The sequence below is a fragment of the Lotus japonicus genome, chromosome 4 (assembly GCF_012489685.1).
Source record: "Lotus japonicus ecotype B-129 chromosome 4, LjGifu_v1.2".
NCBI lineage: Eukaryota > Viridiplantae > Streptophyta > Magnoliopsida > Fabales > Fabaceae > Lotus > Lotus japonicus.
Window position 1 is genome coordinate 10,142,341 of NC_080044.1, and position 26,817 is coordinate 10,169,157.

At 39.5% G+C, this 26,817-nt stretch overlaps 2 protein-coding genes across 2 annotated transcripts; both read left to right on the forward strand.

The window, feature by feature from the left end:
- The first annotated feature begins 14,372 nt into the window (after nucleotides 1–14,372).
- On the forward strand, nucleotides 14,373–18,739 carry LOC130715181 (uncharacterized). The gene is made up of 3 exons (XM_057565253.1): nucleotides 14,373–14,764; nucleotides 15,998–17,032; nucleotides 17,795–18,739. The coding sequence occupies exons 1-3, from the start codon at nucleotides 14,537–14,539 to the stop codon at nucleotides 18,449–18,451; spliced, it is 1,920 nt and encodes a 639-aa protein (XP_057421236.1). The 5' UTR covers nucleotides 14,373–14,536; the 3' UTR covers nucleotides 18,452–18,739.
- A 3,466-nt stretch (nucleotides 18,740–22,205) lies between these two features.
- Nucleotides 22,206–24,001, forward strand: LOC130711726 (serine carboxypeptidase-like 50). The gene has a single exon (XM_057561445.1). It carries the CDS (start codon nucleotides 22,322–22,324, stop codon nucleotides 23,732–23,734), a length of 1,413 nt encoding a protein of 470 aa, XP_057417428.1. The 5' UTR covers nucleotides 22,206–22,321; the 3' UTR covers nucleotides 23,735–24,001.
- Nucleotides 24,002–26,817: the final 2,816 nt, after the last annotated feature.

Below are 26,817 nucleotides of genomic sequence, written 5' to 3' on the forward strand. Positions count from 1 at the left end.
TTTCCAGAACTGCCCTCCAACGGTAGCATTTCCCATGCATCGCTCAACCCTAATCCTTGGAGTATAAAGAGGCTGAAGACTGAAAGAAACGGCTAGAAGCATTCACATACGCAAGACATATTCTTAAATTCTTCTAAGTTTTCTTTCATCTGAAATTCATTGAGTTTACTATTAGCTTTTTAGAAGCAAATCTCTTGTAAACAATTCTTTGATAAACAGTTTGTTTAGTTCCTTTAGGATCAAGGTTGATCGGATCCTAGAGAAGACTAAGAGAGTGAATCTTAGTGTGAGCTAAGTCAGTGTAATTGTTAGTCACTTGTAGGTTTCAAGTGCAGTTGTAACTCTTACCTGATTAGTGGATTGCCTTCATTCTAAGAAGGAAGAAATCACCTTAACGGGTGGACTGGAGTAGCTTGAGTGATTTATCAAGTGAACCAGGATAAAATCCTTGTGTGCTTTTCTATCTCTTATCTTTAGCACTTAAGTTCTCGAAAGATTTTGTAAAAATCTTTAAGGTGGAAGTTTTATACTGAAAACGTTATTCAAACCCCCCCTTTCTACCGTTTTTTCATACCTTCAATTGGTATCAGAGCGCAAGTTCTGATTACCACACCTAACAGTGTTCAGTGATCCGGGCCGGTGTGAAAAACAATGGCTGCCACCACCAGTGAAACTCAAAGAGATGGTTACAATGCAAAGCCTCCTATGTTCGACGGTCAAAGGTTCGAATATTGGAAAGATAGACTGGAAAGTTTCTTTCTGGGTTTCGATGCAGATCTCTGGGATATTATTGTGGATGGCTACGAGCGTCCAGTTGATGCAGATGGCAAGAAGATCCCAAGGTCAGAGATGACTGCAGATCAAAAGAAGCTGTACTCACAACATCACAAAGCAAGAGCAATTCTTCTCAGTGCTATTTCCTATGAAGAGTACCAGAAGATTACAGATCGTGAGTTTGCAAAAGGCATTTTCGAATCTCTGAAGATGTCTCATGAAGGAAACAAGAAAGTCAAAGAATCAAAGGCATTGTCTTTGATCCAAAAGTATGAATCCTTCATCATGGAGCCAAATGAGTCCATTGAAGAAATGTTCTCCAGATTTCAGTTGCTTGTAGCTGGCATACGACCTCTCAACAAGAGCTACACAACAAAAGATCATGTCATAAGGGTCATCAGGTGTCTTCCTGAAAGTTGGATGCCTTTAGTGACTTCAATAGAGCTCACGAGAGACGTTGAGAATATGAGTTTAGAAGAACTCATCAGCATTTTGAAATGTCATGAGCTGAAGCGCTCAGAGATGCAAGATCTGAGGAAAAAGTCCATAGCCTTGAAATCCAAATCTGAAAAGGCTAAGGTTGAGAAGTCAAAAGCTCTTCAAGCTGAAGAAGAGGAATCTGAAGAAGCATCAGAAGATTCTGATGAAGATGAGCTGACTCTGATCTCCAAGAGACTCAACCGCATCTGGAAGCACAAGCAGAGCAAGTTCAAAGGCTCTGGAAAGGCAAAAGGAAAGTATGAGTCCTCAGGTCAGAAGAAGTCTTCAATCAAGGAAGTCACATGCTTTGAGTGCAAAGAATCTGGGCACTACAAAAGTGATTGTCCAAAGTTGAAGAAGGACAAGAAGCCAAAGAAGCACTTCAAGACGAAGAAGAGTCTGATGGTGACATTTGATGAATCAGAGTCAGAGGATGTTGACTCTGATGGTGAAGTCCAAGGACTCATGGCCATTGTCAAAGACAAAGGAGCAGAGTCAAAGGAAGCTGTTGACTCTGACTCAGAATCAGAAGGAGATCCTAACTCAGACGATGAAAATGAGGTATTCGCTTCCTTCTCTACCTCTGAACTGAAACATGCATTGTCTGATATCATGGATAAGTATAACTCCTTATTGTCTAAGCATAAGAAGCTGAAAAAGAACTTATCTGCTGTTTCCAAAACTCCTTCTGAACATGAGAAAATTATTTCTGATTTGAAAAATGATAATCATGCCTTGATCAATTCTAACTCTGTGCTTAAGAACCAGATTGCTAAGTTAGAAGAAATTGTTGCCTGTGATGCCTCTGATTGTAGAAATGAATCCAAGTATGAAAAGTATTTTCAAAGATTCCTAGCTAAAAGCGTGGATAGAAGCTTAATGGCTTCAATGATCTATGGCGTAAGCAGAAATGGAATGCATGGCATTGGCTATTCTAAACCAATTAGAAATGAGCCCTCTGTGTCTAAAGCTAAATCTTTATATGAATGCTTTGTTCCCTCTGGTACCATATTGCCTGATCCTGTACCTGCTAAAGTTGCTAAAAAACCCTCTTAAAAAGGGATCTTTCTCTATGACTAAATATCATGCAAATATTCCTTTAAAATATCATGTTGAGACACCCAAGGTGATCAGAACCTCTGGGGTAACTAACAAAAGAGGACCCAGAAAGTGGGTACCTAAGGACAAGATTATCTATGTTGCAGATATCCTTGATAGCTCCACTGAAACACCAATCATGATATCTGGACAGTGGATGCTCGCGTCACATGACGGGAGAAAAGCGTATGTTCCGAGAGCTGAAACTTAAGCCTGGAGGCGAAGTTGGCTTTGGAGGAAATGAAAAGGGTAAAATTGTTGGTACTGGTACTATTTGTGTAGATAGTAGTCCATGCATTGATAATGTGTTATTGGTAGACGGCTTAACACATAACTTATTGTCTATAAGTCAATTAGCTGACAAGGGTTATGATGTTATATTCAATCAAAAGTCCTGCCGGGCTGTAAGTCAGATCGATGGCTCTGTTCTGTTTAACAGCAAGAGGAAGAACAACATTTATAAGATCAGATTATCTGAGTTGGAGGCTCAGAATGTGAAGTGCCTTCTGTCTGTTAATGAAGAGCAGTGGGTATGGCATAGACGGTTAGGGCATGCCAGTATGAGAAAGATTTCTCAGCTGAGCAAGCTAAACCTTGTCAGGGGCTTACCCAATCTGAAGTTCGCTTCAGACGCTCTTTGTGAAGCATGTCAGAAAGGCAAATTCACAAAAGTCCCTTTCAAGGCAAAGAATGTTGTCTCAACCTCAAGGCCGTTGGAACTTCTGCATATCGACCTTTTTGGACCAGTGAAAACTGAGTCTATAGGTGGCAAGAGATATGGGATGGTTATCGTTGATGACTATAGCCGCTGGACATGGGTAAAGTTTCTAACCCGCAAGGATGAGTCTCATGCTGTGTTCTCTACCTTCATTGCTCAAGTGCAAAACGAGAAGGCTTGTAGGATTGTGCATGTCAGAAGTGACCATGGTGGAGAGTTTGAGAATGACAAGTTTGAGAGTCTGTTTCATTCCTATGGAATTGCACATGATTTCTCTTGTCCCAGAACTCCTCAACAAAATGGTGTTGTTGAGAGGAAGAACAGAACTTTTCAGGAGATGGCTAGAACCATGCTCCAAGAAACTGGCATGGCTAAGCACTTTTGGGCAGAGGCAGTAAATACAGCATGTTACATTCAGAACAGAATCTCTGTGAGACCAATTCTGAATAAGACTCCTTATGAATTGTGGAAGAACATAAAACCCAACATTTCTTATTTTCATCCTTTTGGCTGTGTTTGTTATGTTCTCAATACTAAGGATAGATTGCATAAATTTGATGCTAAGTCTTCTAAGTGTCTATTACTCGGTTACTCTGAGAGATCTAAAGGTTTTAGATTTTATAATACTGATGCTAAGACTATTGAAGAATCTATTCATGTTAGATTTGACGATAAGCTTGACTCTGACCAGTCAAAGCTAGTTGAAAAGTTTGCAGATTTAAGCATTAATGTTTCTGACAAAGGCAAAGCTCCAGAGCAAGATGAGCCAGAACCAGAGGAAGAAGCTGGTCCCTCTAACTCACAAACTCTGAAGAAGAGCAGAATCACTGCAGCTCACCCTAAGGAATTGATTCTGGGCAACAAAGACGAACTAGTCAGAACCAGATCTGCCTTCAGACCCTCTGAAGAGACCTTGCTCAGTCTGAAAGGATTGGTGTCCTTAATTGAACCCAAGTCCATAGATGAAGCTCTTCAGGACATGGATTGGATTCTGGCCATGGAAGAAGAACTGAATCAATTTTCCAAGAACGATGTTTGGAGCTTAGTGAAGAAGCCTGAGAGTGTCCATGTTATTGGAACGAAGTGGGTATTCAGAAACAAGCTGAATGAGAAAGGAGATGTAGTCAGAAACAAGGCAAGGCTAGTTGCTCAAGGCTACAGCCAGCAGGAAGGAATAGACTACACTGAAACATTTGCTCCAGTAGCAAGACTGGAGGCAATCAGACTGTTGATCTCCTTCTCAGTAAATCACAACATAGTTCTACATCAGATGGACGTGAAGAGTGCCTTCCTAAATGGTTATATCTCAGAGGAAGTCTATGTTCATCAACCCCCAGGTTTTGAAGATGAGAAGAAACCAGACCATGTGTTCAAATTGAAGAAATCACTCTACGGTCTGAAGCAAGCTCCCAGAGCATGGTATGAGAGACTTAGCTCATTCCTTCTGGAGAATGAGTTTGTAAGGGGTAAAGTAGATACAACTCTTTTTTGCAAGACTTATAAAGATGATATCTTAATTGTGCAAATTTATGTTGATGATATTATATTTGGTTCTGCTAATCAATCTCTATGCAAAGAATTTTCTGAGATGATGCAGGCTGAATTTGAGATGAGTATGATGGGAGAATTAAAGTACTTTCTGGGAATACAAGTTGATCAAACACCAGAAGGAACATATATCCATCAGAGCAAGTACACTAAAGAACTTCTGAAGAAGTTCAATATGCTGGAATCTACAGTGGCCAAGACTCCAATGCATCCTACATGCATTCTGGAGAAAGAAGATAAAAGTGGTAAAGTATGTCAGAAGCTCTATCGTGGCATGATAGGTTCACTTCTATACTTAACTGCATCTAGGCCAGACATATTATTTAGTGTTCACTTATGTGCTCGTTTCCAATCAGATCCAAGGGAAACCCACTTAACTGCTGTTAAGAGGATCCTAAGGTATCTGAAAGGCACCACTAACCTTGGCTTGATGTATAAGAAAACATCAGAGTATAAGCTTTCAGGTTACTGTGATGCTGATTATGCTGGAGATAGAACAGAGAGAAAAAGTACTTCTGGAAATTGTCAATTTCTGGGAAGCAATCTAGTCTCATGGGCAAGCAAGAGGCAATCAACCATTGCACTATCAACTGCAGAGGCAGAATATATCTCAGCAGCAATATGCAGCACTCAGATGCTCTGGATGAAACATCAGCTGGAGGATTATCAGATCCTTGAGAGCAATATCCCAATCTATTGTGATAACACTGCTGCAATCTCATTGAGTAAGAATCCTATCCTGCATTCAAGGGCAAAGCACATTGAGGTAAAGTATCACTTTATTAGAGATTATGTACAGAAGGGCGTACTTCTTCTGAAGTTTGTTGATACTGACCATCAATGGGCAGATATCTTTACAAAGCCCTTAGCAGAGGATAGATTTAATTTTATTCTGAAAAATCTAAACATGGACTTTTGTCCAGAGTAAAGATGGATCAGAACCTCTGACTACGATACTTCTTGATCAGAAGATGTCTAGTCCAGAAGGTAACTCAATCAGAGTGTGTGTACCCACTGGTACTGACTCTGAAGCTGAGACAACAACACGTGTGTCAGTATTTCTGATGCATAGTTCCTTGTGCCCGTGTGACAGTCTGTTATGATTGCGTGTAGATATGCTTCTCTCCTGTGTGTGATTTGTGTATTTTACTGTTACTATCTATCTTTAATTTTCAACCGTTGATCTTAAAGTGCTTTTTGAATCAACAACGGTTATTTGCCAAAACCCACTATACACACACGATCTCTTTCACTTCCGGTTTTTACTCTCGCTCTCTCTGCTTTTTCGAAACCGCTTACCCTCGATTTCTCTCTCGATCTCTCTTCATCTTCCAACCTTCATCTTCTACCTCAAACCTTCAACCACTTCAAAAAAATGGTGAGACAAACCAGAAGAGCTACTGCAGATGCACCCCAGTTCCCTCACATGGTAGTTGGTCTAGCAACGGGTCAAAGGGGCCCTGAGAATCCGACACAAGATCAAGGTCAGGCTCAAGAGCAGATTGTTCCAATTGCAGAACGGGGCTGTGCCGTTCACTGCGTATATCCTCCTGAGGAACTCCAAGTCCTGGCAGAATGGAGATTCGACCTCGACAACCAGGCTACAAATGGGTATGATCTTCGTCCTGAAGTCCAAGCTCAAGGTTGGGGAAATTACTTCAACAGACTTCGAGGACCGGTGTATGATAGATTAGTCAAGGAATTCTGGAAGCACGCCGACTGCGATGATACTCAGGTGGTATCTCACATTCTTGGAAGAAAGATCATCATCACTGAGAAGTCATTCGTGAATCTGCTGGGTGCAGATACTGCTTTTGGGTATCGTTTCCAACTCACGGAATCGAAGCTGAAACCCAGCACCAAGGATACAATCAACCAGGCCCTGTACACCACTTACAAACCGGGCAAGACGAGTTACAAGGTGATGGACCTTCACCCCAAACTCAGGATCTGGCACAAGATCCTGCTCCACTGCATAAACCAGAGACCGAAGGGCAGTTCTCCAGACTACATCAACTTCAACCAGAAGGTGATGTTGTTCTTCATCCAAGACCAGAAGAAGATCTGCCTTCCCTACTTCCTGTTCTCCTACTTGAAGGAATGCATCCGGAAGTCTCGCACCACTGCCTCCATCAAGTCAGCAATCAAATATATCCCCTTTGGGAGACTGCTCTCAGACTTTCTCATTGAAAGCAACCTGGTGCAAGATCTGGTCAATGCTGGATGTGTAGAGGATCTGAGCACCATTGTCAGTGATGTCTTCACTGCAAATTCTCTGAAGAAGATGGGTTTGGTCCAGAAGAAGATTGCTCCTGCTCATGAAGACACATCTTCTGAGATCAGAAGCAGAAGGATGCCTCTCACTGACTACCCTCTGTGGACACATGCAGACAATCCTGACGCCATCAGGTGCTATGTTGAAGACCTAAGGGCTCAAGGATTCGAAATTGATCTTGATGATTTCGTCAGCAGACTGCCGCCAGCTCCAGAGTTTCCTTCTCCTCCCAAGAAGAAAGCTCAGAGGAAGATGATACTGGACGAATCTTCTGAGGAATCAGATGTCCCTCTGATCAAAACGAAGAAGAGAAAGCCTGATGATGGTGATGATAGTAACAATGAGGATGGTCCTCCTAAGAAGAAGAAGAAGAAGCAGGTCAGAATCGTGGTGAAGCCTACTCGGGTGGAACCAGCTGCTGAAGTGGTCAGAAGGACTGAACCTCCTGCCAGAGTGACTAGATCATCAGCACATTCAAGTAAGCCTGCACTTGCTTCTGATGATGATTTGAATTTATTTGATGCACTCCCTATATCTGCCATGCTCAAACACTCCTCAAATCCCCTCACTCCTATTCCTGAATCCCAACCAGCTGCACAAACCACCACTCCACCACATTCCCCAAGATCTTCATTCTTTCAACCTTCCCCTACTGAAGCACCTCTCTGGAATTTGCTTCAGAACCAACCCTCTAGGTCAGAAGAACCAACCTCTCTCATTACCATCCCGTACGACCCATTATTTTCTGAACCCATCCTCCATGAACAACCAGAGCCAAACCAAACAGAACCACAACCCAGAACGTCTGATCACTCTGTTCCCAGAGCATCAGCACGTCCTGCTGCCAGAACCACGGATACAGACTCTTCCACAGCCTATACACCTGTATCCTTCCCAACCAATGCTGCTGATTCTTCTCCCTCCAATAACTCTGAATCCATTAGAAAATTCATGGAGGTTAGAAAAGAAAAGGTGTCTACCTTAGAGGAATATTACCTCACTTGTCCAAGCCCTAGGAGATATCCTGGCCCTAGACCTGAACGTCTAGTTGACGCAGATGAACCTATCTTGGCCAATCCTTTACAAGAGGCAGACCCTTTGGCTCAACAAGCTCACCCTGTCCCTGACCAACAAGAGCCTATTCAACCAGAACCTGAACCCGAACATTCAGTGTCTAACCAATCCTCGGTTAGATCACCCCTTCCTCTGGTTGAAACTTCAGACCCTCACCTTGGACCCTCTGAACCCAATGCTCAAATGATTAACATTGGTTCTCCACAAGGTGCCTCTGAAGCTCATAGCAGCAATCACCCAGCCTCTCCTGAAACCAACTTCTCCATAATTCCCTATACTCACCTCCAACCCACATCTCTCTCTGAGTGCATCAATATCTTCTATCATGAAGCCTCTTTGAGGCTCCGCAATGTGCATGGTCAGACTGACCTCAGTGAGAATGCTGAACGTGTGGCTGATGAGTGGAACAATCTGGGCACTTGGCTGGTGGCTCAAGTTCCAATTATGATGCAGCTCCTGCATACAGAGGGAAGTCAGAGGATTGAGGCTGCCAAGTAAAGGTTTGCTCGAAGGGTGGCTCTTCATGAACAAGAACAGAGAAATAAGCTTCTTGAAGCTATTGAAGAAGCTAAGAGAAAGAAAGCTCAAGCAGAAGAAGCTGCACGTCAAGCAGCAGCTCAAGCTGAACAAGCCAGACTAGAGGCAGAGCGACTTGAAGCTGAGGCTGAAGCTCTTAGATGCCAAGCACTTGCACCAGTAGTGTTTACTCCTGCTGCTTCTGCTTCCATTCCAGATCCTCAAGCTGCTCAGAATGTTCCTTCCAGTTCTACTCAGTCAAGCTCATCCAGACTCGACATCATGGAACAGCGTCTTGACATTCATGAATCCATGCTGATTAAGATGAAGCACATGATGATGGAACTTCTGCGACGAACTGACAAACCTTAGTTTTAGGATCTCTTCATTTTTCTTTCTTTTTCTTTAACGTTGTTTTATTTAAACTCTGTTTCTTCTTATTTATTTATTCTACTTTGTTCGTTTGTGATTATATATGCATATCTATATATATTTATGTCACATATGTTTGCAAAAATCCTTTTATTCATAATATTTTTTATGTTTACATCATACATTCCTTCCCTAAAAGTCTAGAATGGAGGATCTCTCCTCATTCTTCTGCACTCCTGGCGCTGCTCTGACCTATCCTTCTCCAGACGCTCCAGTGCTTGCTGGATGTTGCTGAGCCTGTCCTTTAGCTCATCCCTCTCCAGAATCTCTTCTGCAGTCTTGAGCTTCTCTTCCAAACTTTCTTTTTCTTCCAGCAGCTTGAGTTCAAGCCGGCTGAGTTCTTGCACCTCCTCAACGAAGGCAAGAAATTCCTTCAGGTCTCTCTCCAACTCTGGACGCAGGTCCTCTTCCAACAGTGTCCGTGTTAGCTCCGAGATGGTCGCTGTACCCTCTGGATGCCTGATGTTCAGGAACAAGTCCTCTTCAAAGGCCTTCTTCCTCAGCTCTTCTAGTGCTACGATGTATGATGCCATTTTTTTTCTCTTACTGAAAATTGTTCGCGGTGTGAAGCTTACCTTTCTCTCCAACGCTTTATATAGGCTTCACTTTCTCTCTGAAAGTTAATGCTCCTACGGTTTCTCGAGGTTAAGTTCTTGGTAACTGATCCTTCTCTTTACTCACTTGACCGGTGGTAAACGTTCTTCTCTTGCATTAACTCTTCTATTTATTTCGCCTAACTCTGATTCTTGCATCGTTTTTCATCTTCTTTAAACTTAGACCTTCTCTAAGGGGGAGTACCTTGTACTTCAAGCTAAGTTTTTCACACCCCAAGCTTTTTGCTTATGACAAAAAGGGGGAGTAAACCCAGTTTTTGATGTGTAAGATGTGTTAGTGTGATTTATTTTTCTTTTGGAGATTTTAAGAGTTCCACCTTCATGACCATAGATGTGTCACTGGGCAAATACAAGGAATACATTTCACTTCTTCTGAAGTGATTATAAGTTGACTCTGATACCCAAGACTCTGATACCTTGTCCATGACTCTGATTACTTATGCGCTCTGATTACTCGATTTTCATCTATGTCATAAGTTTTTCACTCTGAACTCTTATATTATTTAGCTCAGAATCTAGACTTTACTAACGTTTTCATCAAGTATTAGATTCAGGGGGAGCTAAGCTCAGAATCAAGCAGTGACTTGAATTCAGAATGAGCAAGATAAACTATTCACATCAGGATAAGTCTTATTCTATATCTCTAAACTCTGAGTGAATTCAGTTTAATGTTTAAGAATTGTTCATCAAAAATCTTAGTTTTGTCATCATCAAAAAGGGGGAGATTGTAAGATCAAGTTTTGATCTAGTAGTACAACTCTATGTTTTGATGATTACAAGTTAACCTTTTGACATGAACAATTGTGGTACTCTAACGTGTTTTTCTGAGTGTGCTATTTGCAGGTTCTGACCTCAACTCAATCTCACACAAATCAGAAGCACTGTGTATAAAGAGTGACCCAAGCAACGCTTTCGCATTCACCATGTTCAGTATGAACAGTGGAAAAGCTTCAGAAGTTCTGAAGTTACACAAACTCTGATGTGGACTCAGTCACTAGAAGCTCTGAAGATCCAGAAGTTCTGATAACCAAGAAACACTGAAGGTTCAGATGTTCTGATGGTGTAGAAGACTCTGAAGATCCAGAAGCTGAATAGTGGAAACTCTGAAGTCCAGAAGCAAGAAACTCTGAAGGCCATGTTCTTCCCTCTGAGTTCAGAATCAGAAGATACAATGGTCAGAGGATCTGTGCTTTCCCTCTGACTCTGATCAACCGGCTTCACAAGTTCCAATATGAAGCATTCCCCTAATCAGAAGTCTCCTAGGTTTAAAGGTCGCGTCGCTATCCAAGTACAAAAGCTACTGTACCTTCCTGACGACCTACCTAACGTTCTCAGCCACAGCAGAAGCTGGATTTTCCAGAACTGCCCTCCAACGGTAGCATTTCCCATGCATCGCTCAACCCTAATCCTTGGAGTATATAAAGAGGCTGAAGACTGAAAGAAACGGCTAGAAGCATTCACATACGCAAGACATATTCTTAAATTCTTCTAAGTTTTCTTTCATCTGAAATTCATTGAGTTTACTATTAGCTTTTTAGAAGCAAATCTCTTGTAAACAATTCTTTGATAAACAGTTTGTTTAGTTCCTTTAGGAGATCAAGGTTGATCGGATCCTAGAGAAGACTAAGAGAGTGAATCTTAGTGTGAGCTAAGTCAGTGTAATTGTTAGTCACTTGTAGGTTTCAAGTGCAGTTGTAACTCTTACCTGATTAGTGGATTGCCTTCATTCTAAGAAGGAAGAAATCACCTTAACGGGTGGACTGGAGTAGCTTGAGTGATTTATCAAGTGAACCAGGATAAAATCCTTGTGTGCTTTTCTATCTCTTATCTTTAGCACTTAAGTTCTCGAAAGATTTGTAAAAATCTTTAAGGTGGAAGTTTTATACTGAAAACGTTATTCAAACCCCCCATTTCTACCGTTTTTCATACCTTCAGTTGCTTCCAATGCCGATGCAGATAAGCAAGCAAACGATAATCAAGCTTGAAAATATTCTATGTTTGTAATTTGGTCGTCGTTCTACTTTACTGTTGTTTAAACAATGGGCCTCGCCCTTTTTTTTATGTAATGTCTTAACTTTGTGGGGCTTGCCCCTTTTTTAATTTTTAATTATAATTAATGTTATAATTCTGTTGGCTTTTTACTGAGGCTTTGCTCGCGATTTGGCGAGGCTTTTTTGTGCTTGGTACGATGGCCAAGGCTTAGGCACATTTTATTGGCCTTAGTCGTTTTACGGACGGGGCTTGGGTTCTAGTGGCCGCCACTAGAATTGCCAAGGCTATGTTTGCTCAGTGATGACACTTTCTGATTGCGAAAGCTTTTTGTCATATTAGATCATCGCCATAGAAATATTGGTTAAGAAAGTTTATAAGTTAGATCTTGTCAGTTGTGACGAATATCAAACTGTAAAACATTTCTCATTTCCTTAAATAAAAACTAGTATCTATAGATCCTTACATGAGATTTTCCTCACTTTCTTTACATAGGTCGCCTCATTAAAAACCTTTTTCAAGGGAAAAAGAGTACGACTTTCTTTTACTTAACTATAATATTGTCTCAAGCTGGAGGCGTTCCACGTGCGACACACTGTACCACCATCCAGTTGTTCAAGTTTGTACGCCCCTGCGCCTACTTCAGCTTTAACCCTAAAAGGTCCTTCCCAGTTTGGTGTTAGCTTGTTTTTCCCTAAAGTCAGCGTTCTTTCACGCAACACTAGATCTCCCGCCTTCATTTTCCTGGGGACGACCTTAGCTACGTATTTACGGGCGACCCTTACTTTCCCAGCTTCATTGCGTAAGTGTGTCTCTCTTTGCAATTCTGGGAGCATGATTAAGTTTGCAATCAAATTGTCATTATTTTCTTCTTCATTTTTGTTCATAACTCTCCAGCTTTGGTTTTCTACCTCCACGGGCAACATAGCATCAGAACCATAGGTTAGCCTATAGGGCGTTTCCCCGGTACTTGTTTGTACCGTAGTGTTGTACGCCCACAAAACTCCTGGTAACTCTATCGCTATTAATATTTTAAAATAGCGATAAATATGATTTTGGTTCCATAAAATCTTGAAAATTTGATTTTGGTTCCTAAGAAAATTCAAGGAGTATAAGGTGAAGTCAACATGTCATCTTCTATTTTAAACAACTATAAACTTTTTTTTTATGCTTAACAACAAAGAGAGGAAAAAACACAAAACAAACCCCCTACTGCCTAACTGTCACAAATTCCATAGAGTCTGTCGTAAGCAAATACTCCATTCCAGGAGGGGGATCCTGGAGGAGGAGAAAATCACACTCCTGAGCTGCTCCCGCTTTCTCCAGAAAATTCGCGCAAGCATTCCCTTCACGCAAGACATGATCAACCCGGACCAGTGGACCACCCTGTCTCGCCGTAGCAGATCCAAGATGGAATTAACATGCACCATATCAACATGAAAATGAGAGGGAGGTTGTAAAATCAAATTGACAGCGAGCAACGAGTCCGAAAAGTTCCTCTACTTTTCTACAATTCTTTTGTACTTATATTTGATCCTTACCATTTTATGGTGATGCTTGGCAATACATTCTAAATTGTATGACGAACTCTTCAGCTAATTTTCAAATTCTCTTATATTATCCACCACTATCACGTTGGATGATTATAATCCCTCTATTAAACTGATTTTCAGTCATGTATTTAAATTAAGTAAGGGCATGAAAAGTTTCAAAACTTTTGCTTTAATAGAAAAAACCAACTGAACCTACTAAAGTCATAAACAAAATATACATAGTATTTGAAGCAATAAGAAGAATTTACTTGGGTAGGGGCATACATCAATTTGAATAAATTCAAGTGGTTATGAAGCATGAGATGATGAGATGAAGAGGCCCTAAAGGGTAAGAGATGCATTTTGGCATATTGATGACAAGCCTCACATAATGAAATTTCGGATTTTTGGGAAAGAATTGTTGGTGATGGTGAAAAAGAATGGTTGGTAAAGGAGTTGGTCTGCTGGTGCAGTAGCCGCAACTAACATCAATTTAGGTTTAGATTTGATATTATTGACATTAAATTGATTTAAGGTTTAAAAATAACTAATTTCAACATTAGGGCCACATTTACTTTTAATTAATAAATTTTGTTTAATAATTAAATATGTGCATGAAATTAAATTTTGGTTGAAAAATACGTTTAACAGTTACTTCAGGTTTATTAATGGAGAAGACTTAGATACATTTCTCAACATTTTGTTTTTGTTGTTCTGTAATCACAACATCACACGTACACGAAAAGGAGATTGCTTTATGTTACAAATGATGTAGCGTAAGAAATGCAAGATGACTTATTTTCCGTTACAACGTCCTTGAGTGAAGTTTTATTTTTATCTCATATTTCATTTTTTTGAATAAAAAACAAACCATAATCATGCATGATGTGATTCGTTTCGTACTATATAACATTACTCATATTAAAATTATATTAAAATTGAGAAATTTAACCTTGAGAGAGTGGATGATTAGATTTTTTATCGACAAACATCCCAAAACAAACCCATAGAACTGTAACCAAGACTTTATTTTGTTTGAAGGGAACAAAGGGGAAAGAAGAAAGCACAGAAATCGAAAAATGAATTTGGACTAAGGTGCAGTCCAAATTCATTTCCCAAATTCCGTGTTTTCTTTCCTTCACATTTTTCTTCTCCAAACCAAACAAAGCGTAAGCTTTCTCATTCATTAAGACACGTAGCACTACATAACGAAGCGGGCCCGCTTCATGGGCCCGAAGCGGGCCCATAAACATGGTACAAGACCAAGACCAAAATCATAGATTTTAACTAAATGTGGAATGTGGGGATAAGAATCAAAATCCAAGAAGTTTCTAGTCTAAATTTGAAGATATATATAAACCCTATCACAATCAATCACACAAGATTTTTGCCGGAAAGAGAGTATAAAAGCTGCAGCTGCTGCAGCAGACAATCATTTTGGATTTCCTGAAACCCTTGTCTTGTCTGCTGCTGAGTGTTGGTGATCATGGAGGCAGTAGAACAGGAACCTGAGCAGCTTCAACAACCTCAACCCCCCCATGAGAATGAGAAAGACACTCGCATCACGGAACTGGTTATGGACTCTATGCTTTCTCGACTCACCCAAACCGATCCCCCTGTTTCGCCGTCGTTGATCAACAGCGCCGACGTGGGGCGCCAAATTCAGGAGGTTGTCAGTTCGTTCCACACTCCGGCTCATCCTCCTTATGCCTTGGTCAGTAACACATTCTCACTCATTACTGCATTTTGTTGTTGTTGTTGTCTGAGGAGTTTTTGTCTAGCATTTGTTGTGCATGTATGTGGAGCTTGTGATTTTGATGTTTTGGTTGACAATTGGTGATTTGGGGTTCTGGGTTTGAATTGTTTTTCACAAATTTCTTAATGCTGTCAATTTTCAACTTTTTCTACTTGCGTTGAAATATAGGGGTTTTTGTATGTTAATTTTCATCAGTGCATTTCATTGTCTGAGGAGTTTTTTTTTCTAGTATTTGTGAATTGGGTAGCATTAGCATTTGTGGTGCATGTATGTGGTGCATGTATGTGGAGCAAGTGATTTTGATGTTTTGGTGGTCAATTGGAGATTTAGGGTTCTGGGGTGTGAATTGTTTTTCAAAAATTTCTTAAAGCTGTCAATTTTCAATTTTTTCTAGTTTTGTTGGAATAGAGGGTTTTTTGTATGTTAATTTTCATTAGTGCATGTTGTCTGAGGAGGTTTATTTTCTAGTATTTGTGAATTGGGTAGCATTAGCATTTGTTGTGCATGTATGTGGAGCAAGTGAATTTGATGTTTTGCTTGTCAATTGGTGATTTAGGGTTCTGGGGTGTGAGTTGTTTTACAAAAATTTCTTAAAGCTGTCAATTTTCAATTTTTGCTAGTTGTGTTGGAATAGAGGGTTTTTTGTATGTTAATTTTCATTAGTGCATGTTGTCCGAGGAGGTTTTTTTTTCTAGTATTTGTGAATTGGGTAGCATTATGTGGAGCAAGTGAATTTGATGTTTTGCTTGTCAATTGGTGATTTAGGGTTCTGGGGTGTGAATTTTCTTTTCAAAAATTTCTTAATGCTGTAAATTTTCAATTTTTGCTATTTTCAATTTTTTGTATGTTAATTTTCATTAGTGCATGTTGTTCTCCGAGGAGTTTTTTTTCTAGTATTTGTGAATTGGGTAGCATTTGTTGTGCGTGCATGTGGAGCAAGTGATTTTGATGTTTTGGTTGTCAATTGGAGATTTAGAGCTCTGGGGTGTGAATTATTTTTCAAAAATTTCTTAATGCTGTCGATTTTCAATTTGTTATTTGTGCTGCTTGTGTTGAAATAGAGGGTTTTTTGTATGTTGGTGTTGCTACTTTGTTTATCTGGGTTTTAGAGATTGTTTAATGCTGTGTTATACCCATGTGGGGATGGTAAAATGCTGTTTGTTTAGGTTACTTGTTTTTTCGTGTGTGTAGATGATTCGCAGGGCGATCACGGATTTGAACGAGCGTGATGGGTCAACAGAGGAGGCGATATCAGAGTTTGTTCGAAAGAAGTATGAGGATTTGCCGTGGGCCCATGCTAGGCTACTGGGTAATCATCTGAGGAAGCTTTGCGAGGTCAGGGAGATTGCGTCGACCAAGGGTGGGAGGTACGTGGTTCTGGTTGATGGTGGTGGCGGCGGCGACAGTGGTAGAGAAGAGGCAGAGGGATGTAATGGTGAGAAGAAGAAGGAAAGGGGTAAAAGGAGGAGTATTAGTGAAGGTGTTGAGATTGAGAGAGGTGCTAGGGTTGAAGATGCTGGGACTGAGCAACCAAGTGAGGTGATGGAAGTGGAGGGATGTAATGGTGAGAAGAAGAGGGGAAGGGGTAGAAGGAGGAGGAGTAGTAAAGGTGTTGAGATTGAGAGAGGTGCTAGGGTTGAAGATGCTGGGACTGAGCAACCAAGTGAGGTGATGGAAGTGGAGGGATGTAATGGTGAGAAGAAGAGGGGAAGGGGTAGAAGGAGGAGGAGTAGTAAAGGTGTTGAGATTGAGAGAGGTGCTAGGGTTGAAGATGTTGGGACTGAGCAACCAAGTGAGGTGATGGAATTGGAGGGATGTAATGGTGAGAAGAAGAGGGGAAGGGGTAGAAGGAGGAGGAGTAGTGAAGGTGTTGAGATTGAGAGAGGTGCTAGGGTTGAAGATGCTGGGACTGAGCAACCCAGTGAGGTGATGGAATTGGAGGGATGTAATGGTGAGAAGAAGAGGGAAAGGGGTAAAAGGAGGGGGAATGGTGAAGGTGTTGAGATTGAGAGAGGTGCTTGGGTTGAAGATGCTGTGACTGAGAAACCAAGTGAGGTGATGGAATTGGCACAAGAAAAGGGGGAGCAAGCGCAAAACCATTCAATTGTAAGGGTGGAAGAAGGGACAGAATCTGAAGATGGACAGCTTAAAGTGGTTGGGGAGAAGAATCAGCTCCCGGAAGTAGACGTTCCAGCACCAAATGGATTAGAGGAGTCCAAAATTCAGGTAATTAGGAATGATTTCTGTCATTTGTTCATGACGTGAAATTTTGTCTAATCTTCATGATGTGTGTACTGGATAGATGATATGAGTACTTTGATATGAATTGTGTTTACACTGGTCCCTTTGGTAAGAAGTTTAAATTTTATGAATGAATTTTAAATGTTGATGTTTATTTTTGCTCAGAATGGAAGTAACATTTTAATACAACAGTGCTGTAGTGCTGATGGGAACTCGCATATTTTAATATGGGAGGGACAACCCCTAACTTGAACTATAAATTTAGCTGCATTGCTTGATTTCTCCGAGTGTTAACCCAGCATGGTTCACTAGGTTTCCAAAAGCTTGAGTCTTTTGTTCTTTTTGGTATACTTCACCACAACTCCAACCATTACATTAAGACTACTCATGTTTTTCCATCTGTTTTACGTAGACTGACAAACTATAGTCATTAAAGCTTGCTTGCTTGCTTTCCATCATAAACAACAACAAAACAATAGAACTCTTTTAACATATTCACGAGTAATAATATCCTATCATAATTTATAAGTGCAAATCGAAAATTTCCATTGAAACATCTTTTATTAATTATACTTCAATTACTCTCATGATTCAACCCATTTATTGTTTCCTTCTCTTTTTGTACTTTTTTGAGTTGTCAGCATTACCATTTTGTTAAATTATTTCCAGAAATGTGGCGCATTCCCTTCTCCCTTTGATTTGACTGTAGATACACATATGTGCACTAAGATTTGTTGTCACAAACAGGATTCCACGCCGCACATTTCATGCCATGGAACTTCGCAAGATAGTTTGAATTCAGAAGTCAACATGTCGGCTCCATTATATTTTTTGATTAATCAAGAGTCCAAGCAAGACCTTCTGGTGAATTCAGATGATCAATGCACACAAGGTCCAGCCAAAGAACAGCAGGAACAAGCTGTGAATGATCCTGATCCGAACCCACCAAAGCGTCGCAGAGGAAGGCCTCGTAAGTCAGAGACTGTTGCAAACTGCCCTAGGGGGTTGTCGTTGCCCTCAGATGATGATATTCAGATAGAGCAGAAGTCAAATATAAGGAAATCTGGTAGAGGTCGGGGAAGGCCTCGGAAAGAAAACCAATGCAAGGAGCCGTCGCCACTTGAAGATCAAGTTCAGCTACATGGTCAGGATAGAGGTCGAGGGAGGCCGCCACTTGAAGATCGAGTTCAGCTACATGGTCAGGGTAGAGGTCGAGGGAGGCCTCCTGGTAGTGGTAGAGGTAGAGGTAGAGGTCGAGGTCGAGGTCGAGGTAGAGGTAGAGGTCGGGGGAGGACTCCTAATCTTGATCGAAATACAAACGAATCTGAGGAACAGGATCTCCTGAATTCTCCAAATTTGGACATGATGCCAGAGCCACCAGCTTCTACCGCCACAAGCATGTAAAGTTCATGGCAGAGGTGGATGTAGGCGTCTTAAAAAATTTCAGAAATAGAATCAAGTTGGGACAGGGCCTCCTAGTCAAAAGTAGACTGAATTTGCTATTTAACATAGAAGCAATTCTGACAACTGTATGTAGCTGTTCCTTATTCATGAGTACATACATTTGTTAGATGTAAGTTTTCATTACATTCTCATACCTGACTGCTTGTTTTCTCGTGGTGTTGATATTGGATCGGATATGTATGGTGTTCTCAATTTTTATGACAATTAATTTATATTGTTAGTAACGAAGGGAGGAATTCCATCAGCTGTTCTCGTATTACTCTGGGCCTCTGGCTTAGAACTTTCTTCTCTTCTTTGAAGCATCCAACTACTAATGTGAGTCTTTTCCTTTGCCAGTCATATCTGCAATACAGCTGATCTTATCTCCTTATTTTTATGATGAGAACAATAAAGCTGTTGCGGGATGCTACAGAGTACAGACCAAAATGGTTTAGGTACTTATGATCTATGACTAGCATGAATGCATGCTAACTACTAGGGGTGCACATGGGTTGGGTTGGATGAATTTTGGTCAAAATAAAATCCGAACCGATCAAAATTGTATGGGTTGGGTTGGGTTGGATTTCACGAATTTCTTCTTCGGACCCGATCCGAACCAACCCGACGAAGTTTGGATTGGGTTGGATGGATTTATTGGGTCCATATATTAAAATAATAATATATCTGAAATATTAAAAAATCTTGCAAAAATTATTATAAATTCAGAAAAAGTTATAAAAAATACTAAATATGTTATTATACTAAATAGCATGAAAAAGACACAAAAAGTTATAGAAATAATACCACATAAATGACATATAGCCAAATATCATGAAAACATAAAACTTAATTACTAAATGACATGAAACAATCTAATATAAATAGTATCTAAAAAGTCAAAAACAACACTAAATGTCATGTCATGACACTTAGAACTTAGATGTCTCCAACATGCCAAATAACTATATAAACATGTAACAAATAACTACGAACAAATACTCTAAGTTCAAATATGACAAATAACTACAAATGCTTAAGTCTCAAAGTTTCAAAAGGTCATCACTCCGACACTAGCACTCCAAGTATGAGTAAAATTATAAAAATTATTATTATATGTATGGATTCTGGGTTGGGTTGGATGGATTTGAACTGAATCCGAAATCCGATCCGAACTTGGTTGGGTTGTAGTAAAATCCATCCGACTAACCCGATTGTCCGATCCAACCCGCATTTTTTCTATTGGATCAGATTGGGTTGGGCGGGTTCATTGGATTTACCCTGCCCATGTTCACCCCTACTAACTACTGAGTTTTGATTCATGCATAAATTGTCTTATTCAAATGAAGCTGGAGTTGTACGTGACACAGTGATGCACACCTCTTTTTTCCCCCTGATCTGAGAAGGGGGGTAGAAGTAGAAGTTTTCTTTCCTTGGTTTACAATTCCAAACCTTAGCTCATTTGAATTGGTTGAAGGATAGCTTTCAGTGAGGTTCAGAAACAAAAAAAGTAATGTTTGTTCATATAGTAGAGTTGATGTTAAGAATTTGGTTTATACTTGATTAAGTATTTTTCATCCATTCCCAGTCAGCAAGGTTTGTTACTCCTTTTTAATATTTATGTGACCTTTGTCATTAATTTTCAGGGAACCTTTTTGTTATTTCTCGTATATGTTCAGGTCTGGTGTATATCCAGGGAAGCCACTTTAATCCGCCACCAATTGTTAGATAGGTATATAAGGTAATCAGTCAGTGATAGTGTGCTTCTGCTTGTCATATAGCCCTTTCGAGTCTCCAAGTCTCCTATCTCATATGAAGTCAGCCCTCCCCTCTCTTAAGCCCTGGCTACTTCTCCATGATCAGCTACTACTACAAGCTCGGATCCAGCCATCTCACCAATTCCCTTACCCTTCAATTGTGTATCTCTTTTTTCCGATAAATATGGTTTTATGATTAGGTTTGTCCTAAGGTACCATAGATGAGGAATACTAACAGAAATAAGGCCTGATGTAACACAGTAATTTTCTTTTTAATGTACTACTTTTTTTTTGTAAAAACAAAAGGTGACCCCTAATGTGGACCACTTTTAACCTGCTATAATAAATCAACACATCTTTTTTTAAAGAAATTTAATACATAACAAATTTTTAATGATATTTTTTCTTTAAAAAAATAATGTGTTGACCTGCTATACCCAGTCAAAGTAGGTGGTGTAAAATTACACCACCTAAAATTGGTGCATATTAGGTTCACCCAAAACAAACAAAAAGGTTATCACTAACTTTATTATTTGCTAAGCAGTACCTTAGTTAATAATGTAACTAAGTAACTATTGATCCATGGTAATTAATAAAGTTGAGCCGTGACCATTTGCTTTTTATTTTTTTCCTTTCATTGCGCTTGAAACCTTGGAAGGGGAAGCTCAGTTTTTCTTCACTCCTCCAAATTGTTGAGTCCGGAGAGAGCTAGAGTCATCGAGAGGTCCACCTAAGGTGTCACCCACAACAGACTCAAACGCTCAAATCAGTTGTATTAAGAGAATAAAAATTAGGGTAAAAAAAGTATGATCATATGAGATATATTTCTCATTCTTGTATATATACTCAGAGTTATTGTAAATCTAAATACAATGCATATAAAAGATATGATTAATTAATCAATATATCTCATCACGATAAATGTTACCATCTTTAGTAGTCATAATAATTTTGATAAATGCATGAGACTCACCCTAATTAGCACGCGACTCACCCTAACTATTAAAATTACTTATGGTATTACGATAAAATAATTGCAAAGTTGTATGGTGGTGAGGAAGGAGATAAAACAATGCTCATTTGTGCAAAGTGCATTGACTATTCACCAGTAGACGAAGATGGAGGCAACGACCCACAAGTCTCTCTTCATCAAGCTCCTTATTTTTTTTTTTTTGCGTCTTCTTTCAAACCTCTCTTTGTCTCACACTCACCTTCAACTCCAAAATCAACTCACATATGCTCTCTATTTAGCATTTTCATACCGGTTTTCTTTTAATTTATGACATTCATGATTTTTTTAAAACAATTAAAATTACTTATGTACTATTATTATGATAAACTAATTGGTCTCATCGCATATGGATTTTCCGACTGTTGTGAACCAACACTAATATGCATTGCTAAAAAAAACTATCAAGAATTAAAATTTTAAATCTATTTCTTAAATCACATTTCGACAACAATAACTTGGGATATACCTTTTTAAAAATATATTCAAAGTTTTAATTCACAACATGTATTAAAAAAAATTACATTCGAGATTTTAGTTTTTGATAACTATATTGGGTTAATGGTCAAATTAGTCCTTGAGTTTGTAAGCGAGTTTGATTTTAGTCCCTCTGACGAAAAATGACGTTTAGTGGCGGTTATTTATACAATTACTGGCGGTTTTTGACCATCACTAAACGTCATTTTTCATCAGAGGGACTAAAATCAAACTCGCTTACAAACTCAGGGACTAATTTGACCATTAACCCAACTATATTTATAATATTTATAACATTACATATTATTATAGTTTTTAAATGTTAAAATGTGCATATTTCAATTGAATGTGGACCATCTCCCTATCATCATTTTCCTAAAATAATGGATAGAAAGTTGTTTGGACTCCACTTGCCAGCTTGATATTGGCAATGGCCAAGAAGGATGTAGATAAAAATAAAGCTGATTTCTTGTCCATGTCCAATCCCTATCCAATATCTTAAAGCCAAATTTGCTTTTGCTTCAAGTCTTCAACTATGTAACTACCATCTTTCCATAGTGCATAATCATCACACACCACCAATAGAAACAAATGGAGTCAACTACCCAAAAGTCCCTCTTCATCATCAAGAACCTTATTTTTTTCTGCTTCTTCTTCTTTCAAATCTCACACTCACACTCACACTCAACTTCAACTCCAAGATCAAAACCTCACATATTCCCCAAAGAAGCACTCCCTACAAAATCTGGTTACCTCCCAGTGGACCCCACCACCACATCCTCCATTTTCTACACTTTCTATGAAGCCCAAAACTCCACTTCACCTCTCTCCCAAACCCCACTTCTCATCTGGCTCCAAGGTGGCCCTGGCTGCTCCTCCATGATCGGCAACTTCTACGAGCTCGGACCCTGGCGTGTCACCAATTCCCTCACCCTTGAACCAAACCCTGGCTCCTGGAACCGAATTTTTGGCCTTCTGTTTCTTGATAGTCCCATTGGAACCGGTTTCAGCGTCGCGGCGACACCCGAAGAAATCCCAGCTGATCAAACCGGTGTCGCGAAACACCTTTTCGCGGCGATAAAAGGGTTTATTCAGCTTGATCCTGTGTTTAAGGATCGGCCTATTTATATTACAGGTGAAAGCTATGCTGGGAAGTATGTTCCTGCTATTGCACACTATGTGTTTGATAAAAATACTCAGTTGGAGGAATCTGAGAGAGTGAATTTGGCTGGTGTGGCGATTGGGGATGGGCTAACTGACCCGGTAACGCAAACGGTTACTCATGCTGCGAATGCTTATTATGTTGGATTGATTAATGAGAAGCAGAAGATTGAGCTGGAGAAGGGTCAATTGGAAGCTGTTAGGTTGGTGGAGACAGGGAATTGGAGTGAAGCCACGGACACGAGGAGGCATGTGTTGAGAGTGTTGCAGAATATGACAGGGTTGGCTACTTTGTATGACTATACAAGGAAAGTTCCTTATCAAGATGATTTGGTTGGGGAATTCTTGAATTTTCCTGAGGCGAAGAAGGCCTTAGGGGTGAAGGTGAATGAATCGTTTGTGTACGAGTTGTGCAGTGATGTTGTTGGGGCTGTGTTACATGCTGATGTGATGAAGAGTGTGAAATACATGGTGGAGGACTTGGTGAGGAAGAGCAGGGTGTTGTTGTATCAGGGTCAGTATGATTTGAGGGATGGTGTGGTCCAAACTGAGGCTTGGGTGAAGACAATGAAATGGGAGGGGATTGAGCAGTTTCTTAATGCGGAAAGGAAGATTTGGAAGGTGAATGGTGAGCTTGCTGGGTATGTGCAAAATTGGAAGTCTTTGACCAATGCTGTGGTTTTGGGGGCTGGCCATCTTTTGCCTACTGACCAGGCTGTGAATTCTCAAGTAATGATTGAAGATTGGGTTTTGGAAAGGGGTTCGTTTAAAAGTGTCGTCCAGCAGGAAAAAGTATCAGGAAGTTCTAAACTTGCTGTGGAACTATCTAAGATTAACCGTTAGCATGATTGGATCAGTTTCTCTTTCATCACCAGAATCAATTCTGAATTTCAGAAGCTACAGAAGCTTCTCTCTAGCTCGAATCAAATCAGCTGTAAAAGGATTTCTACACACGCACGCATTGTGAGTTGTAAATGTTATTATTGAGCTGTATTCTACTACATTGAATGAATAAACATGGAAAAAATGTACTGTTAAGCAACGTTAATCAATTTGTAATCTTGTAAGCATGTTTAGTTTTTTATGGAATTACATTAAATTCTTATGGCAGTTTCCTCCCAGCAGTGCAACTGAAAAGGAAGTCACTGTTGTACCAAAATAGATATCCTCAAAAAATATAAAAAAACAGTTCTCAACATTTTTTGATTAAATGACTAAAGGACAGTATTAATGAGCCTCATAATTAGCTTCCAGGTGTAGACGGATCTACACCTTTTAAAGGGCTTAACCGCTTTACTTTAGGAAGATGCATGACAGTCCAGGTGTGATTAGCTTCCATAGCATCAAGTTTCTCTTTCATTGCAAGTCTCCATTCAAGAAATTGAGTAGCTTAGTGTTAGAAGTGGGACTCATGTACTGCAGATGTCTGGAAAATAAATTTCTAATAAGCAGTGAAATATGGTAGTTCTGGTGGGTTTTCTGATAAGTTAGGAACTGAGATAGGTGCAGGGCCTGAAATAGGGGGATAAAACTGTAAGTGGGAATGGCTCTGCTATATCATGTGAAAGGGAATGAAAAGGAAAGGGAATTTCTCATGAAAAATCACATCATAAGAAATGAAGAATTTTCTGGTGGATAAATTATATAACATGTATTCTTTTATAGCCATTGGGATAGCTAGCAAAGATAGAAGAAATAGCTTTTTTTCTATAAACTTGTGTCTCTATGATGGGAGAGTATATGCAAAGGCCAATCATCCAAAACGAATATAATAGTTGATAAGGAAATAAGACTGCAACTTAAGATTGGTAGCTGGAACTCTATTGATAAAGAACACTGCAGTCTTCAAACATCACCCCAAAAGGACTAGGGAACCTGAGACTGAAAATAGAGAGATCAAATTGTTGAGACCTCTCAATGCAGCTGAATTAGAGCGTGCCTTTGGATGTAAAAAAGTTCCATAAGCAAGCTCTTTCTTATTGTCTGATAATAACTGTTGGCTGGTCTTATGAAATTGAGAGTTTCAATGAGACTGAAAAATTGATTAATGAAGGTAGGGCCTGTGATTTTTTGTGCATCAAGTAAATCCAATTGAAGAGTAAGAGTATTCACAATGGATCAGACCAAAACAAGCTGCAGGAAATATGATTTAGGAATGGAGAAATACCCTTTATTACTGAGAAGTTTGAGACATTTAGACCTTATTTGGAAAGCATGAACGAAAGAAAAGAAAATGTATTTGAGAAAACATAAATTCCAATGTTTTTTTTTTTATTTCTTTTAGTCCAAGAGAACATATAGAGAGAAAAAAAGTTATGGTCAGCCACTCAGCCCCACACAATATTTATATCATTTGCATATATACATTTTTTACATTTCTCTTACTTTTCTTTTATTTTTTCTTAAACCAAACAATTAGAAATTTATTTCATTTTCTACTCTCTTTTCTCCTTTCATTTCATTTTATTGTCTCGTATTTTTCTTCAACATATCAAACATACCCTTAAGAGACAAAATGCCTTGCCACATGTTGAATTGTTGTATTTTGGTGGCTGTTGCTCGCGCAACAGGAAGGGATGAGGCTTCTGAATTGCCTTGGCTTTGATCTTGGGTTGTGCAGTCTCTTTTCACCTCTTGAAACTGTACAGATTGAGTTTGGGTCGCTGCTGCTGTTTGGTATTGGGAATATTATTTTGCTGGGTCCTCTTCTAAGTAAATTGCATTCTAGGATAACATTATTTGCTGATCTTTTGTTTACTATAGTTTCCTTCAAGTTGTAACGTCAGTTGATCAATATGATAATCGCTCTGTATATCATCATTGTATTTAGCCTAACATCCGGCCTTGTGCTATTTTTAATACAATACTTTAGCTTATAAAAAAAAGGCTTAAATAAGTTTTTGGTCCCTAACCTTTACAAAATGCTTGGTTTTCGTCCCTCGCCGGAGCAAAGGTGGGTTTTAGTCCCTAACCTTTGCCAAAAGGTTTGGTTTTCATCCCTCCGGAGCTCTGGGTCAACGCCGGAGCTCCGGTGGCCTATGTGGCATGGCCACGTGGGATTAATGAGCTGACGTGAAATTTATTTTTTTCATTTAAATTAAAAAAACCTAATTAATTTAAAAAAAAGAAATTGTTTAAAATTCTAAAAAATTAAAAAAGTCTTAACTTATTTATCTAATTTTAATTAAATCATTAATATCTAATCTCCTCCATAATCATCTCCGATGAATCAATAACACAAAATCTGGAAACAAATAAAGAAGAATTAAGAAATTAAAAAACAACATGAAACAAAAGAATTCCTTTGCTCTTCCTCTTCATGTTCTTCATCATCATCTTCTTCTTATTCTTCTTCCCATAAATTAAAAACATTTAACCTAAAATCACAAAATCCATTTTCCAGAAAGAATCCTAAAACCAGGAAAATTTCTCAAACCCACAAAATATCCTAAAACCAGAATTAAATCTCAAACTCACAACCGAACCATTCGATCTTCTAATCGCACAACCATCTTCAGCTTCAAGTGCTTACCCATCATACTCAAAAGCTCCACCTTGAAGAACACCCAATTGCCCAGAACTGTTGCTACATATCAGGGACCAATAAATCCAGATCCGGATTCGGAATTGATCTGCTCAGTCCCTTTCCATTTCCCTCGCTTGAGTTTGCAAAAACCCAGATTGTGAATGTTGCAGATCTTGACCAAGAACTCAAGCTTGCACCGTGTCTCCCTAAAACTGGTCACAAATTTGGTGTACCCTGCGAAATTCGTCGGAACCCGCTGGCTTATGAGCACGCGATTGAGTATGCGAGAAACCTTGGTGTTCGATTTGCAACTGTTGATACTGGTGTGAAGAGAAGGAATGCTTGGTGGTTGTTTAATCAGAGATTTGGTGAAGGTGTGTTAGAAACCCGTGAAAGCCAC

What these genes read in the sequence shown, in the direction of transcription:
- LOC130715181 (XM_057565253.1), top strand. Translation starts at nt 14,537, where the DNA reads ATGGAGGCAGTAGAACAGGAACCTGAGCAGCTTCAACAACCTCAACCC. An exon ending in CTCATCCTCCTTATGCCTTG is followed by an intron (nt 14,765 to 15,997) that starts GTCAGTAACACA and finishes TCGTGTGTGTAG; the next exon opens with ATGATTCGCAGGGCGATCAC. An exon ending in TAGAGGAGTCCAAAATTCAG is followed by an intron (nt 17,033 to 17,794) that starts GTAATTAGGAAT and finishes TGTCACAAACAG; the next exon opens with GATTCCACGCCGCACATTTC.
- LOC130711726 (XM_057561445.1), top strand. Translation starts at nt 22,322, where the DNA reads ATGGAGTCAACTACCCAAAAGTCCCTCTTCATCATCAAGAACCTTATT.